The sequence below is a fragment of the Dinoponera quadriceps genome, unplaced genomic scaffold, assembly GCF_001313825.1.
Source record: "Dinoponera quadriceps isolate SergipeBrazil2010 unplaced genomic scaffold, ASM131382v1 scaffold2952, whole genome shotgun sequence".
NCBI lineage: Eukaryota > Metazoa > Arthropoda > Insecta > Hymenoptera > Formicidae > Dinoponera > Dinoponera quadriceps.
Window position 1 is genome coordinate 752,913 of NW_014557517.1, and position 17,655 is coordinate 770,567.

The 17,655-nt window shown below is 38.7% G+C and overlaps 2 protein-coding genes and 1 long non-coding RNA gene across 6 annotated transcripts in view; 2 read left to right on the forward strand and 1 right to left on the reverse strand.

The window, feature by feature from the left end:
* LOC106749213 overlaps positions 1-983 on the forward strand; it is a 2,193-nt gene extending 1,210 nt beyond the window's left edge. The window contains exons 5-8 of the long non-coding RNA XR_001374837.1: positions 11-59; positions 269-323; positions 510-565; positions 745-983. This is a non-coding gene — a long non-coding RNA (uncharacterized LOC106749213). The remainder of the gene's footprint in view (positions 1-10; positions 60-268; positions 324-509; positions 566-744) is intronic.
* A 299-nt stretch (positions 984-1,282) lies between these two features.
* On the reverse strand, positions 1,283-3,038 carry LOC106749210 (PCI domain-containing protein 2). The gene is made up of 5 exons (XM_014628431.1): positions 2,891-3,038; positions 2,775-2,816; positions 2,583-2,704; positions 1,959-2,440; positions 1,283-1,854 (listed from the first exon to the last, which is right to left on the reverse strand). Exons 1-5 carry the CDS (start codon positions 2,909-2,911, stop codon positions 1,340-1,342), a joined length of 1,182 nt encoding a protein of 393 aa, XP_014483917.1. The 5' UTR covers positions 2,912-3,038; the 3' UTR covers positions 1,283-1,339.
* Positions 3,039-4,352: 1,314 nt separating this feature from the next.
* LOC106749276 (protein lingerer) lies at positions 4,353-16,562 on the forward strand. 4 transcript variants are annotated; one of them, XM_014628574.1, is made up of 15 exons: positions 4,353-4,460; positions 6,189-6,372; positions 6,675-7,038; positions 7,273-7,530; positions 7,730-7,923; positions 8,011-8,274; positions 8,373-8,690; positions 9,915-10,355; positions 10,441-10,635; positions 10,705-10,912; positions 10,997-11,196; positions 12,150-12,359; positions 12,432-12,554; positions 12,631-12,906; positions 13,005-16,562. In XM_014628574.1, exons 2-15 carry the CDS (start codon positions 6,247-6,249, stop codon positions 13,251-13,253), a joined length of 3,426 nt encoding a protein of 1,141 aa, XP_014484060.1. In that variant the 5' UTR covers positions 4,353-4,460; positions 6,189-6,246; the 3' UTR covers positions 13,254-16,562. The 4 variants fall into 4 exon arrangements, with proteins under 4 accessions (XP_014484060.1, XP_014484063.1, XP_014484061.1 ...); XM_014628577.1 differs by having other exon boundaries at positions 12,189-12,359; XM_014628575.1 differs by lacking the exon at positions 4,353-4,460 and adding an exon at positions 4,469-4,599.
* Positions 16,563-17,655: the final 1,093 nt, after the last annotated feature.

Below are 17,655 nucleotides of genomic sequence, written 5' to 3' on the forward strand. Positions count from 1 at the left end.
TTCTATCTAGATTAGAATCACCTTTCTTTTTAAGATAGGTACTGCAAGATTATAAAGAGGTACGTTTTGTTTTTTAAACAATATATTTTTTTCAAATATTACTTTGTACTTTATATTTGAAATTAGATAAAACAATGTTATTATTATTACCAAGATTTATAAATTCCGTGACTTCAATTTGCTCCTACTAATCCACTTCGATCAAAACGATATTGCGTATGAACAATATGGCATATCACAAACCATAAAATTGTAATTTATTTTTTAGTTCTGCTAAATTATTGCAAGACCTAGTAATGGAATAACGATGTCAATTTTTGCAGGTAATTCTTAGTTATTGCATAGATCTCATTTATTATATATATATTAACACTCGAGTATGATGAAACATTTCACCAAGATCTCTGAATGCTATGATTTGTATAGTATTTGCTGATTATCATTCACATTGATTTAAAATGTAAGTGAAGTGATTACCTCAGCTAACAAAATTCTATTCTTCTGTCTAGATTGTCTGGAATCTTTTCTCTTCATGAGATAAGAATTGATTGACAGGATTGGAAAGGTAAGATTTATATTTTCTTAAACAAGATATATCTTTTAAATATATACTTGATAGAAATATTTTGCTGAAATACTCTCTGAATTGACCCCATTTCATTAATATACAGTCGGGTTTCAGTTTAATTCAGTAAATTTCATGATATCTAATATTTCAAAAATTGTTTTATTTATAATTTTCAGAATTATACTTAAGCGAAAATCGAAAAATTACTCATCAATTAGTGACACTAACCAAACTTCCGACGCAGAACAAGAAGAATGGACGTCAACGAATGGAAAAGAGAAACATAGTTTACGTTCAAGAATATAGTTGGTTTCTGCAAGTTTTCCGTTATATACTATGAATGTAAGAGCCTTTTTAAGTTAAATATTAAGTTTATTTTCTGATAATTTATTAAATTTATATAAATTGCAAAGAACTCTGGGTAAAATTCATCAAACACTCACTCAACCCATCTCCTCAGCACGAACATTAGGGAGAATTCATACTTTGACAGAAAAGCAGAAACTGTCGACTACTAACGCGAGTTCTGATTGGTTGCTTTTCTGTCAAGGTAAGAATTCTCCCCTAGAAAGCTAATTATAAAGTTAGTTGTAACAATACGCGGTAAACATCGCGAGCGTTTAGTTTAATGGCTTGAAAGGCAATTTGGGCGTTGCGAGAATGTAGTGGGACGCACCTATGAACAATTGTTCTCGCTAAACGGAAAACTACAAATAAAAATAGCAATAAATTTATTAAAAGTATAATAATACATCGGTCGCGATATTACAATTACGGTATTGTAGATAGCAGTGGAAAAGGGTTTTGCTTGGATATAACTAACTTCTTGTGCTGAAACGATATGTAGCCTTTAATTTTACCCTCGTAAATCAGATTTGCGAGAAGGCATTCGGTCTCATCCATATCTATATCTTCCATTCCGTACATCTGTAATGCCACGAGCAAACTCTGCACTGGTATCTGATGCGTATTCAGTACTAGGTATACTTTCTTGAATAAATTTCTGTAGGCAATCAATTTGAGTTTCTCAACAATCAAATATATGCCGGCGCCGATGAAGAATGCCTCGTGTTTCGCCATCACTTTTTCTAGGGAACGTAAATCTCCTTTTTTTACGGACTCCATCAATTCCCAAAATTCCATCAAATTGTACTTCTGTAGGACATTCTGCTTCGGCATGTATCCCAGTAACATCTTGACTGGCACAAGATAAGTCAGAATCAGTCTTTTATTTTTCGAGCTCATTACGTGACAATGCTCAAACGCGTAAGTCAAATACTTATTGGCTGAAACAATTTGATGTTATCAATTTTTGAGATCGATAAGAAATATGAATTGTGGTCACTCGTTTTTTTTCCAAGAAAAGAAAACAAACAAGATATGCACTCACCAACTTTGTAATCACTGTCGAACATTGCTTTGCGGCCGACGAAAAATTTATATGTAATCTGATGCGCCAATGCAAAGTGGTCCTTGAAGGAAGAAGATTCTATGGCTCTTATCAAAGGTTTACATAGATGCAATTTGTTAATTCTAAAATATACTTTTAACAACTGATTGATTAAAGATAACATCCCCCATCGTTTCGTATCTTCTTCTGAACTTCTACTATCAGCCGCGCAAACCCGAAAGCAAGCCATTAAGCATTCAGCACATTTCTCAAGTACTTCACCATGCTTCAGGTTCTTATTGTTCTTGGAATTTTCTGCACCTATCGCAGATAATCTCAGTTCCAGGCACATTACATTCATTACTGGCAACATCCAATTTTCTTCTTTTTGCATTTGCAGAATCTTTGCAAGGCATTGCACAGCTGAGCTTTGTTGGTTGTACAATGCGAACGGATCATTCTTATTCATTGCGAATACAGCTCTAGGAATAATAATATTATTTGTTCTTTCTTTCTCTTTTTTTTTTCTTTCTCTCTCTCTCTCTCTCTATATATATATATATATATATATATACATATTTAGTGATATACAAATATCTAAAAGAAGGAAAGATATGCTCTTACTTTAAGTGGTAAAGTACCAAGTCATCCAAAGGTGCGGATAAATGCTCTATAGCTTTGTTTATTGCAATTTCAGATCCAATTTGAGGAATCATGACATGGCCATGTCTCAATGACAGAAGATCCTTAAAAAAAAAAACGATTTTTGTACAATCCATATAATAATTGAATGGAATAAATTTATGTATTGCTTACCGCCAACGCTTCCCCATCCTGGTTAAGCCACAGTCGTCGAATCTTACGAATAAGACCAAGATGAAGTAACAAAAATTTTCTATCTTTTCATCCTGATATACAATTAAACGAAATACCTGCATTACGTAGGAATCCATTTCGATTATAATTAAAACAATGAAGACTGGCGGGTAAGTAAAATCACAGTCCAATGCATAGACAGGTCTGCTTCTCTTTCCTTCCTTTCTTCGATTCTGGTGGCAGGCAGCCTTATGGCTTCTGCCCATAGGACGCGACAACGCTTGCCGCGGTAGCCGATCAACGTGACGCTTTTCCACGAGAACTGAAAGTTTATTGGCTGCCGCCGTTCGAGGGGACGCTATTTTTATCGCTACCGCGTTATTCTATCCTTGTTGTATATGTAAAGAGTAACAAAGATAGAATGAGGCATTAGTGCTAAGTAGCGTCTCCTCGAACGCATCCTATAGCTGCACTGCTAAATTGGATGCTGAATTGCAATAAATTGAAGTGAGAAAATATTTACTTGTCTCATTTCAACTTAATACATTAGTTCAGCAGCGCAGCTATAAAGAACAGACCGCTTGTATCGCCCTAATACCACTGATAAATGTTATTTGGACAGGGAATAACCGGACACGCCCGATTACCCTAGTAGTTATATAGACATTGATTAGTGGTTTTCAGAAAAGTAAGAATGTGAGTAAAAGGAATATGGTTGGTTGTAAATGTTTCCCTCAGGATGTCTTGAACCGTATGGATTCTCCGATATAGGTTTAGCATGAGAATTTCAGATTCTTTAGGGTGAAATTATATGGTGCTTAATAGAACTGCTAAATAGAGAGTGCGTCATAGAAGCAACCAATCAGCGCTACTCCGTTCTTTTCCATCACGCAAATTTTGTATGTTGATTGGTTGCTTCTATTCCGCAGTTCTATTACGCACCATGTAATTTCACCCTAAGCCTTAAGAAATTGACCAATTGATTATTCTTCTAAAATTTGATTGTGATTGGTCAATTTCTTGAAGCTTAAAGCATTGTGATTGGTCAATTTCATAAAGTTTAAAGCATTGTGACTGCAATTTCTTAAGATTTAAAGCATCTATTGTAGATTAGGACTTAAGCCAGCGGCACACGATGCTTGTTTTCGTGCTGGATTGCTTGTTGGATAGAAACGCTGCGTTCTAATTAGTACATTACCGAAAATGGATGACGATATACCAATCAGGACGTAGTATTTCCATCCAGCGAACGATCCAGCATGAAACAAGCATCGTGTGCCGCTGGCTTAAGAAATTAACCAATCATAGTCGATTATTCTCCTTACATTTGAATATGAGTGGTCAATTTCTTATTCGTACTTTTTATGAACATACTTGTATTGCCCATTGTGGACTACGTTTATTGAAAATTACTACTCCTGCATAAAGGACGCAGCTATGGCGGTAGCCAATTGGCCACTCGCTCTCACGGAACAGCAACAAGTCAATTGGCCACCAGGTTGTTTTTCACGGCGCGGCGAACGCCGCCACGTCCTGTCCGCGGGAGCCATTAGTAGCTAGCTGTATAGAGCCCGATAAAGAGCGAAAGAGGTGGTGCTGGCTGCGTTGGTGGGTGTCTGGTGGGTGCATCAGGAAGGGGGCTGCCACGGTCACGTGACCGAGCTGCGTTTTGAGCGCACTAACCAGGTACGAAGCGAATCCGTTGTTTTTCTTGTAGTTTTTCGCGCGCCACGGCCCCAAGCGCCGAGGTGCCGTGAGTTCCGCTCGCTTCTGCTTCTCGACGCGTTTAACGGAGCAGGCGTACGTCGCCTACAGTAGCCGTGAGGTACACGCAAAGAATTCTCTTCTTCGGCCATTTCGACTCCGCCGATCCCCCGTCGATGCATCGCCGCGCCGATGGTTGACAAGCCTTCCTCTCGCACAAGCAGAAATGGCGTCCGCTGTGCACATGGTCTGCTAAAAAATATCCTCGCCGTGAGAGAGTTACGATCGGTACCGAAAGTTCATGTAGTGCGTCGTCCCGCGAGTCGCCTACTCCTCCTTTCGTCTCGACTTGATCTTACGCACGGGCAGCTTACGTGACGACGTGTGCGAGCGGTACTCGACGACGCGCCCGACAAAGTGTTCTTTTTTTCATCATCGGGTTTCTGTAGCACAACGTCAAAATTCTTCCTACTTTTGGCATTATCTCCCGTGAAATTCCATGATTAATCCACGGTGAAGTTTTTCGATTGGACGATATTCGTGCGAGACACCCTCCCCCTCCATCCCGTGTGTTATTTCGTGTTAGATCGTATTTTTGGGGCCGCGCGATCGTTCGCAAAGAATCTCGCGAGAGATCTTTCCGAGGACCTTCGGCGTGCATTCTTCTACGTAAAGCGCCACGCGGAACACATCACTCCTTTGTCGCGGGAGATCGCCGTACGATAAGTGTGCACATTGCCTTTAACTTTCCTTGTCCCGCCGGATTTTATTCTCTATAGTTTAAAGCTATTAAATCATCCTAACCTTGTCTGGTTTTCATATATATTTTCCAAGCGTAAAATTTGTTCAGCCAAAGATCTTTTTATTTTACGCATTATTATTATTTAAGGATTGTCTCTCATATTGTAAGACTCACCAACAATTATGACTAAAGATAATAATATTTTGCTAAATTTTACTTAACTGCTTTTAAATTGCTACAAGGAAATATTTCAATACTTGGTATTCTTCCACTGACCATAAACACATTGTCGAGTGAAATTTTTAATCTGTGTTGTTTCATAAACTTGGAAAGGAATTTAAATACATATAAAATATACTGGGAAATGCAGTACACAATTTGCATAAAAAGAAATTCTGTAGATTACAAAATACTATCAAATAGAATTTATAAGTTTGCATAATATTGTTATAGTACAAAGATATTTGGTAACATAAATTGGAACCAAAAATTAGAAAACATTACATATGAAACCTATGTACACATGTTGGAGCAATAAACTATTTAATTTTGCTCAAACACTTGCATATAGGCTCCTACACGCAGTCCTAACTTTCCTTTCTTTTAATCAATGAATCATTAACCTTTTTACATTTGGAACATTTTTAAATAAAGCTACATTTTTATATCATCTTAATATTTTAAACGTAATAAAAACAAGGTTATAATAATAATCTTATGCCTCATTATGTTTATACTATGTATTTACAATTTAATCAATACATGTAATTTATATTAACATTTTTTTTTGTTATAACGCTTTTAATATAAATATTTATAATCTGCACGCAATTGAATGTTAAATGATTTAATAACTATATGTGTTCACACACATACACACACACATATATATGATAATAATAATTATAGTAATAATTATAATTTATGTAATATAATATATGAAATAACAGATGTCTATTCTGTTTCAGACTGTAAATAAAGAGTGTACATACTGTGAGTGCGTAGGTGTGTGAGATTTTATTGGCAATGAGCTCAAATAACAAATCATTGGTGTCCTCTGGAAGAGGCACCAACAAAAACAAGTCACAACATGGGAAATCAGATCATCATCAAACTAAATCATCAGATTCGATTAAACATGATAAAGCCCAGGTTGGTATACAACTTAACGTTATTCGTTAATTTAGTATTCACTAATTGTTAAATTTATCAATATAATTTATTACAGAAACATATTTATAACACACTCTATTGTAGTAGTTTTGTGGTAGTAGATTTTTGTGAGAAATTTGAGTATTAGAAATCTTGATATATGTAATTGCACATAAGAAGTTATTTTGTTTGTGACAAAATATTCAAACTATCTTACTAGATGACAAACCTAAGTAAAAAGATAACATACAATCGTTGTAACATTTTTAAAGAATACTGTCTTCAATTATTGTTCCATGCAGCAAAACACTGTTCAGACCCGGCATACACAACTTATTGAAACCAGAATGGCTGGAGGCGAGGACTCTTTGAAAGAACGCGTCCAGCAAGTCATGGACATGACCATGCGAACGGAGGACGAAGTAGTGATGGCTTTGCACGACAACGATGGTGATTTGAATCGTGCTGTGAATGATCTTTTGGAAAATATAGGGAGGCCAGAGTGGGAGGTTAAAAAGAAGAAGCTGCGTCAACCAAGCGGATCTAAACAGATCACTGATCAAACAGGTGGACAGGATGATGGTGGTGATTGGGAGGAGCGACGTAACCAACGTAGTGGTGGTCCTCCACGCATGCGAGGCCGTGCTAATCATGATAATCGTGGATGTTAGTTTAATTCCTTATTAAATTTTTCAATTATTTCATCATCGAGCCATTCTGAAATAATGTGAATATGCACACATTTTACACGTATCTTTTGTTTTTCCTATTAATTAATAACGAGGGAGAGAGAGAGAAAGAAAGAAAGAAAGAAAGAAAGAAAATACACACTATGAATTTCTTCGTTATTTCACATATAAATTTGGGAATCTTTGCAAAATCATATTTGTTGACGTGTAGGGCGTGGACGGGAAAACAAGGAAAATGAAAGAAACATGGAGGATGGCATTCGCGACGGCAGCTACAGCAGAAGAGGAAGGGGTGGGCCTGGAAGATCGGGTCGTGGAGGCCGTGGTGGTGGCAGGGGCCTTGGACCGCGAACGTTTGCAAATCGCAATGATCCATCATCTGCTTCCACTACTCATAGCTTTAATCGTCCAATTGACACTTGGACAGGGAGTGAAGAGCAGCAACAAAGTATCCAAGAACCGAAAATGGGTAAGTCCTGATTTTCTTTAATAGACATTGTTTCTCCTGTAACATTGCCGTTTATATATTAAATTATTATTTATATAAGTGAAATTGCTTCTTTGAAACAAAGTACGATATTTTGTCTTATATATATGAATAAAAATGTAAAAAAGAAATATCATGAACGAACACATATTAATCTATAATATAAATATATTATACATAGATGCGTGGAACAATCTTGATTCAACGGAAGATTGGGATAACGAAGAATATACAGGTTCTTTGGCGGACACGAAAGTCTTCACTCCAAGCACATCTATTTTGGAACCTCCTCCTGCGCTAGATGAACCAAAGCCACAGGAAATACCATCGACGCAATCGGGCCAAAATGTTAATTTATCACTTCTTCAACAAGAAGTAAGGTTTTATGAGATACGAGGAAATGCATTACGCACATATGCGTCCACGCATTAATAATACCTTTTTTACGCACGTAATTTACAGGAATTGCCAAAATTGTCGGACATGTCGACGATGCAGCAGCAGAGCTTAATACAGCAACAACCTTCACAACAGCAACAACCACAGCAACAGCCACAACCTGTATTAAGCTTGCCGGCGATGCAATTACCGCAGCAACCCAGCGCTATTAGTAGCGGTGTTCTAACAGCGGCACAAACCCAATATTTAACACAGCTTAGTCAACAATCAAGTGAAAACTTGAAAGCTGCTGGACAAACGTCTTTTACGTCAACCATGTCTAATCAGGTATGGTCATATTATTCTTTGAAATGCTTCCACATGAACCTGTTCACGTTAATATCTGCATAAATACTTGGCTAACTTGTAACATGTATAAATTTCAGCCCCAAAGACAGACAAAACAACGTCCTAGAGTTCCTCCGCCATCCAAGATACCATCGAGCGCGGTGGAAATGCCGGGTGACGCGGTGAACAGCGGAATCGGCTTTCTAGATGTACAATTTGGTGCGCTCGAATTCGGTAGCGATTCTAGCTCTCTTGATGGTTCCGCCAATGAGAAGTACAACTCGACGAATAGTACAATTTCCGGCGTGGATATGACTTCCGGCCCGAATGCTGTGAACACTGCCAATGCGAGTAATTCGCTCGACATCGAAACTACGCAGACTTCCACAACACCTTACAACGCTAGTTCTCAAATGGTAAATAATCTCTACTTGACTCGGAGAAATCGAGAAATAAGTAAAGCTAGTAAAAGCCACTGATGATGCGCAAACAATTTTATGGTAAAAAATATCGCGCGTAAAAAATACACACACACATACACACACACACACACATGGTGTCCCAAACTAATCTCGGTTCTCGCGGTATGCAGATGAAACGAGTGAAACTAAGCAGAAAAGTCATGTATCATTTGGCAAAATTCACATTAGCGAATGAGGAATTCATTATTTCATCTCAGCTAGTGATTGCAGGGGAAACGGTAGGCCGAACTCTATATAAAGAAAAATGGCTTATTTTTGAAGATCTCTTAGAAACGATGAGCATCAACCGATTTCTAAAGGCGGAGTAACGCAGCAAGCATGTGACAAAGAGTTGTGCGCCGAGAAGGATCATTTCTCGTTATCAGTTGATATTCATTATTGCTGAGAAATCTTGAGAAGTGAGCAATTTTTTTTTTTTTATTCAGAATAATTAATTAAATAATTAATTCCTTATTAATTATTGCGAATTTTACAAAATGGCGCGTGACTTTTCTGCTCAGTTTTACCCGTTCTCCCGCGGAAACCGATATTAGTTTGGAATACTCTGTATATAATTTAATACATAAAACTTTTGAATCTTCGCTGCGGACTCTTCCCAGCTAACAAAAGAAAAATAAATAATAATCATATTGCCTCAAAGTCGGGAAAAAGAACAGAAACATAGATGATTTTTCTCTTAATTGTTCGTTAACATTGATGGTTGAGTGCTTGATTTGGAAGAAGAACGATCTGAAAAAATAAATGTTCACGTTGGAAATAAATCCATAAAAGACGCGGCGCTAACCTGGCAACCAAACCAAGTATTTCTCCACACTGTGATAATCTAAAATATCAGATTGATGTTGATTGACATAGTTTGACGATAAGCACAGATTATTTTTTCTTTTTTATCACGATTCCCGCTGTAACGTACCATCGCTACCAATGGCCTCAGGAGGAATTTTCCATTTTTTATCGCTGACATTTGACTTCACATTTGACATTATTCTCCGTGTTTTTGTTCTGTTTTTCTTTTGCAATAGAGTATTGTTGACCAATAGAATTTCTTAGCGACCTGATTCTTATGTCATCCCTTTTATTTATTTCACTTTTATCAAGATGTTTCGAGCACGCTATTCGCAACACCGAACACTACGTAATTGTACGTGAAATGTTCAGTTGTCAGGTACTGATAATTTGCCGGTATCAAGCGAGCATTCGATTAGTTCGCAAAGTTTCACCGCGCGTGGAAGCAGTAGCGGTCAAAGTCTGGACATAACTAAACAAGACTTCACATCGCAAGTTTCGCCGGGAAATGCACCAACGTATGGGCCCCCGACGACGTATCAGTCGCAGAAATCGTCTTTCCAACCGTCAAGCGGCACGCCGAGCACGTACAACGCATACTCGACGAACAGTCAATCCTCTCAATCCACCTTTCAGACCGCGTCAGCGTCTGCTAATACAAATAGCTATTCAGCGACTGCGACAGTTTCACAGGCGAGCTACAATTCGTCAGCGTCGTTCCCGCAATCCAACGCATCGACTTTCAGTCAAGCCTCTCCCTCCGCATCCTCATCTGCGACTTCCGGTTATAACCAACCTACTACTAGTAGCCAGGTAACGATTGTATCTGATGTGTTACAAATCGTCAGATAATTCATATATATATCGAGATTTACACATTTTTTTTTGTCCCCGATAGGTTTATCAGTCTGCGAGTGGATATGTGCCGACTACGACGTCGCAATATCAAGCGCAATCCGTAGCCACTAATACGGTATCGAACAGCAACGCAGGATATCAAGCTTACCAGCCACAGGCTTATCAGTCTTCGGTCACGACATTTACGTCGCCGATAACGCAAAGCTCGGGTGGTTATCAGAGCGCCGCCCAGTCTGTAAGTGCATCTTTTTTCCATCGCATCATATCATACATACGTACTGATATGTATGTAACGAATGAACAGGTATACGCGAGCCCATACGCTAGCTATACCAGTCAGCCACAAACGGCAACTCACAATCACAAATTGAACAACACTGCGAGCAAGGATTCTCAATACGATAGCAACGCGACAACGTCCAATAGCTCCCTCGCGACGACTACCGCGCCTACGTTGGGTCTTAGCTCTGCCTCGGTGAACAGTTCACAGACTAAAGTAACTAATTCGAACGGTAAGCGAATACCACTTGGTACGATTGATGTCGACGAGACCGCCGCTAAAAAGGATCTAATGAAAATATTCTCATTGCTCTCAGCTGTGCCGAAAAGCACGTCGAGTGGAGTGGTGACGGGTACCAGCGGGACCGGTAACATTACGGGTGGCGGTGCCGCTGGAAATATGACGCCTATGCTCGGTCATCAATACATCATGGGCCAAGGCGTACCTTACGCTTTTCAACAGCCGATGTACAGTTACGAGGAGTTGCAACTCGTGCAACAAAGAATACCGCATATGGTCAGTTACTGCTCGATTAGTTCATTCAAGTGCGAACGTACTTTTCCACGGGTACCGCTCCCTCGAAGTTATGTACACACCGGAGGAAAAATTAACGAGACTATCATCATTTTTATCACGTATATGAATTGCTTTTAGCATCCGAGTGTACTTGCCTCGAGATTGCGCTACCTCTTATGTTATTGTTATCTGGTACGAATGCCAAGGTAAACATTTCTTTATTGCTTGGTAGCTGCTCGTAAATCCAACGTTTCTTTTTTTCTCTCTCTTCCAAAATTCTTTCGATCTTCTCCTATGGATGTCCTCACGATGACAACACAAACTTGTCTGTAGCAATATGTATCGCGTATGAGACAAATACGCTGGTGCAAAGAAGGATAAGGTTTATTTAATATTACCAAGTTGTGAAAGTATATTTGATGGTGGGAGAGTGATGTTGCTGGGGATAAAACTTGAAGTTCATTCCACAAAGTTACGAAACAACACACAGTTTCAACATCCGATCTGTCCTGGCTTCACTTTCCTCTTTATCTGGACTTGGTTTATTTCACTATAAATTGTATGCGAGTGATGTTACGAAACAATATGAAAATATGCGTGTCGAATTCACCACACGCGCGCGTAAAGTGATAATCGCATAACACTTTGTGCCGTTTTACTCGAATATCTTGAACTGTATCGAAAAATCTGGTGTAACGGCGGGAGTACATAAATATTTTACATAGCACGAGATCTATTCATCGGCGAATCGAAAGTTTTAGCCGGATTAGTACACGTTAATATCTTGATATGGCAAGCGTAACAAGAAATATAGACACAACCAACCAATCTCTCGCATGTTACTTGTCCCAGCCCGGTACGCGTAGAGATTAGACATTAGTTAGCCTTCTTGTATTTGGAGTACACAGTGTATGCATGTAGTTTTGTGTTTGGCCTTCCTGACTAACGTGCAGCCAACTACTGGTTACTATGACGCGGCCCTGGGCTATCAGACAACCGGTCCCGCAACGAGTCTCGGCGGTGGCAGAGGCGATGCTTTATCTGGTGTGCAAGGCGTTCAAGGCGTGCAGGGGGTGCAAGGAGCCTATACCAGTATCAGCGACGCCAGGTTCGCCAGGAATGACAGCAACGCATCACCGGTACCTTCCACCATGTCGCAACAAGTGAGTTTCATCAATTCATCGCGACGGTATCGAAAAGAATATTCGTCATATAATCGTGCGAACTGTTTGCAGACCGCAACGCAGCACCAGCAACCTATAATGAACCCCACGCTTCCACCTGGTTACGCGTACTTTACCTATGGTGGTGGAATCATGCCCGGTGGTTTTCAATACGGAACTCCCGCTATCTATCCAGTAAGCCTTAAGAATCAGTGAAGAATCCGAAGTCGAGCGGACGAACAAATAACGTAACTGATTGTTCATATTGTAGCAAATCGCAACCGCTAGTAATGCGGGTACGAACAGCGGTGCGTATAACACTAAGCCGGGCAGTTATGGATCTGGTTACGGCGCTGGGGCTAGCTACGACGCTCTAGCCTCCGCTGGCCCGTCCGCGGAGTATAAAGGCGCCGGTAGCAGCTACACCGCTACCCAGACCGGCAAAACCGGCACTTCCACCGGCAACACTAATACCGCCGGTTCTTCCGCGACAGATATCAACGCCACGATGTATGCCAAGAGTCACGTGGCTCTCGGCAAAGTGAATGTAAGTAATGTCGCCAGGCGAGTGAACGGCCCTCCGTAGATACAAATCTACGTAAAGTTGCGCGCTACCGTTCTCAACTGACCCTTCCACTATTGTAGTCTTACGAAAAACAGACTTTCCACTCGGCTACACCGCCGCCGTTTGGTCTGACGGGTGGTCAGAACGCCGGCTTGCCCGGCAGTTACGGTACGCCGCATCTGTTTATCCCGACTATGCCTCATCAGTTGCATCAGCCACTGCATCAGGATGGAGCCAACAGCACGGGCCAGAGGTCCAATACAAGTTCGCAGAACAAGGCTCAAGCGAAGCCCGGGTACAGTCCCAGTTATTGGGCCGGCAGCAATTAAAATACTACCGGAATTGATGCACTGAGAAAAGGACGAGTTTGTAACGTAATACCTACGTATTAAAGAAATCTAAACTTGTCTGTTATTGTGAGACGCTCATGTGCTAAGATTTACTGAATTCAACATAAATACTTGAGATGACATACGAAAATGATAAGCAAGAGACATTTTTTTAGACTAAATTTAGGTTTTGTTGTAACACGAGTTAATGCGTAATGAAAAGTAATTTTTTCCAAAAATCGAAAGGTATATGCAGTTATTAACCTGATGCTTTATTCGAGTTTGTCACGATAACCAGAACAGTTAATTTCGAACTTGTGTTTGCGTACAATATTCTGTGGTTTATATTATTTATTTAATTCGGTAAAGGAAGCCGAAAAATATATATATACGTAGCGAGAAAGAGAAGGAGGGGGGGGGGGGTTCCGAATATTTCGTTCACTTCAACGCATTTGCAAACATTTCCAATACACAAGAGTGCGTTACAAGTAACATCTTATGTTTCAAGTAGAAGAATATGCATAAAAATCTTACATAATAATTTGCATATTCCTTCTAACTTCAAGTTGCACTCGTGCCAAATAAAGTTATCGCGTTTACCGCGCAATGATCGCGTGATGTATTATCAGGTATGATTTGTCAAACTGATCATTTGTGGAAAGAAAGAAATTACCGGTACTTCACAACACGATAAAGTCGATATCACGCAGATCGTGTTACATGGAACACCGAAAAGGAAACGAAGAGAGGAGAGAAAACATTCGTTGAGTTTGTTTCGTTAAGGTCACCCGGCTGTATATTACACAGTGCAATTTTGAATACATATATTCAAAATATATGTATATATGCGATTATAGTGTCTTCTTATTTTTACTTTTTTTTTTCTCGTGCGTAATGTAAGCATCTTGGCTCGTTAACGCGAAAAGCGCATTTCCGCGGAACAACGAAAAGCTGTAACGCTAAAAAATTACGATATGTATACATGTGAAATCGTTCAAACGCATGGTATATGTACAAATTTGTCGTAATTATAACGTTCTTATTTTCGGCATGTAAAACGCGACTTCGTGAGGAGAGCTGCTGCTGCACAGTAAGTGATCTCGTTGCATTCGCGATGAGATTGACTTAAACGTATTACGTGTATCTGTGACTCGAGTTGTTTTCAATTACTCCTCATTAATACGATGACTTGTATATTACATTGAAATTATTACATATAATTTTTTGATTAAACGGAGAGTTGTGGATTAATGCGACTCTCCTCTGTTAAATATTCCTCGGTATAGTTAAAAAGTTTTGGATATATGGCAAATATGCAGTATATATATTCTAAGAAAAAGAAAAACATCTCCGCTCTTTTATTATTCTTACATATACTTACGTTACTTTTAATATAATATAATAGAATAAATTGGAATGTATTCTCGGTATATTCGAACTAATCATGTAGAGCGATGTAAACGTCTTCTTGTTTTCCATAGCTTAACTGCAATAGTTGGGATTTGTCTTATTAGAATCTCCTGAATTGTGTTAATTTACGAAATCAAATCGCATTAGTGTAATATACCTTCCAGTTATCATTCTTTTGCTATTTTGACATCAAAGATTAGTAATCGTATAAATAATAAACTATATAGAAATTATGGTTGAACGATTAGTTTACAGTTATTGCCCGAATTTTATTAGAAAGGTTTTTTTTTTCCCCCCCAAGAATATCAAGGAATTTTATATGAAAAATCGTTTGTCATACTCTCCAAATGCATTTTTAGATGTACCAAAAAGATATAATATGTACTTGTTTCAAATATCGACTTGTCGGTCCACCGAATTCTAATCTTCATTATAGAATCGTGACTTCGGTTTTTCGGGAGCGTCAGGATGATATTAAATCAAAAGAATTACGCATTTTTATGTTTGTTGGCAAAATATAACCGCATAGTTGACCCATGCTCGAAACATGCATAACAAGATATATGCATCGAGACGATGTTGCGATTTTCATTGCAACGGCAAACGCAAAACTTATCGTACATACTTTACGCGCATGTATCATACTCTCCGTTATTTAATTCGCATAAGTGCGAACTAAAAGTCTTCGAGAAAGGACAGCCAAGATGAGAATAAGTTTGACACAACCGATCGCACCGTTTGTCGAGACGAACGAACGTAAAATTAACGATGCTGATGCAGTAACAATGAGTAACAGCGATATTTATATCTTTTTCATTGAGATTGTAATAAAAAAGAAAAGGAAGAAGAAGAGGAAGAAAAAGAAGCAACCATTATCGATTCCGTCTGTTGTACACATTCGTTAATACTGCATTACTCATACTGATTAGTGGCGAACATGTGTATAGTTATATATACATATTAATCAGAATGAAACAACACGCATTGACCAACGCAACACATACATATATACAAATATATTTAACATTTTTTCATTGTGAATAACAAATGATCAGGTATACTTTCAGTGAGAGAAAAAGAAGAAAAGAGAAGAAAGTGTAAGAACAACCGTGTGTCGAGCGTGTACGCATGCACGCACAAAATCAGCACGAACGAACAGAGAGAGAGAGAGAGAGAGAGAGAGAGAGAGATATGTATGTGAAAACGTGTTTTCATAAAACAAAGGTGCTGTGAGAATTGTTACGATTTGCGCATGTACCATATATACGTGAGGAATAATGTTTCTTCTACCCATGAATGGACCGACCGTGAGCGGTCGTTGTCAAAGCTTTACCAATTACCGCTAATATAAGCGAGAAGTAAATAGTTGTAAGTAAACTATCGTTTAGCAACTGCATATATATAAATATATAAATAATACATAAACTCTCGTATAAAATACGATATGAGTAGGTCGATGATGCGTTTTGAAGAACTTGGAAGACCAAATGTAGATTACCTTCCTTTCTTTTGGAGAGAATGTAAATCTGTACGCATAAACTATGTCGAAAAAGGGCAAGAGTTTGCGGGCTAACAATGTCTTCTCGCCGTGATCTCGCGAAGCTGTGGATTGCTAACCGCTCATACTGACATACGCGTTCAATTATATACACACACACACACACACATACACACGCAATCGCTGACACCGACGACAGATGAACGGTCGGTGATTACGGCTGAAAGAATCAAGTATATTTTTCGTTTTATCTTAGTGTATGTTTTTTAGTCCATTTTCGCACTTCCTCATGTATACTCGGACGATTTAGGACGACAAAAAAAAGAAGTATACTAAATGTAATGTATAATTGAAAGTAAGGAGAAAAAAAGATACAAAACGCGTAATAAAGGAAGTAAGGAAGGAAGCCGAAAACGAAAAAGAACAAAAAAATGAGCTTCTGAGTAAGCACGTTTGTTCTCATAATAATTATTATACATTAATAATTTTTGTATTTTTGTCAAATATTAACCGATCGAACGAGAATGCAAGATGCATTACGTCACTATTATATAATTATTAATAATAATAATAATAGAGCTATACTACTGTGTATAAATATGGATATATAAGAATAAATGTATTAAAGAAGTATTGTGATTTACATACCCGTGGTGCAAACTGTGTATTTCAATCTTGCGTTCAGCAGTACTTCACATATTTTCCCCCCGAAACGTTCTTTTCCAATTGCAAGATTATCATATGAGCCGTTAGTGATTGTACGTTGCAATTCGCGTTACTTCGTTTATTTAAAATTTTGCGCCTAAACGAATCGATTAGTTGATTCTGGTCAGTGAGATATAATTATCGATCGATATATCGCGTGCGTTTAAGGCTGGTAGCACATAGAAAAACTCAAATAGTAAAGGGCATTCTATAATGCTGCATGCAAGTTACTGTCTCCAGGAATTAAAAGTTAAGCAACTTTAGTAATCGCGACTATCTATTGCAGTCGAAAATGCATTTTGTAATTAATAATCGCTATCCTTCGCGACTGACGGCCGGCATTGTAGAATAACCCATCCTTAAGACTTTAGCAGTAAGCAAATTGATCAATCAAGCTTAGTCTACAATGAGTAGTAGGAATATGTCCATAAGAAGTAAGAATAAGAAATTGACCGATCATATTCGAATGTAAAGAAAATAATCGATCTATGATCGGTTGATTTCTTACTCTTACATCTTATAAACATACTCCTATTACCCATTGTAGATCATGTATCGACTAACCCATTTTACAGTTTAAGAGTAATCAACTATGATTGGTCAATTTCTTATAGCTTAAAGTTGGCCGGTCCAGCTTCCCGGGCCTGGAGTTTGGGCGAAGTTCTCAAAAACGCTCTGGCGACCGTGGACGGGCAGCGGGATCCGTGGGGAACTTCACTTCGAAAGGTTCGGCGGGACCTGGATGATTAAACGTCGATGTTTTCACTCAGCTAGTGACATCCGGCCACA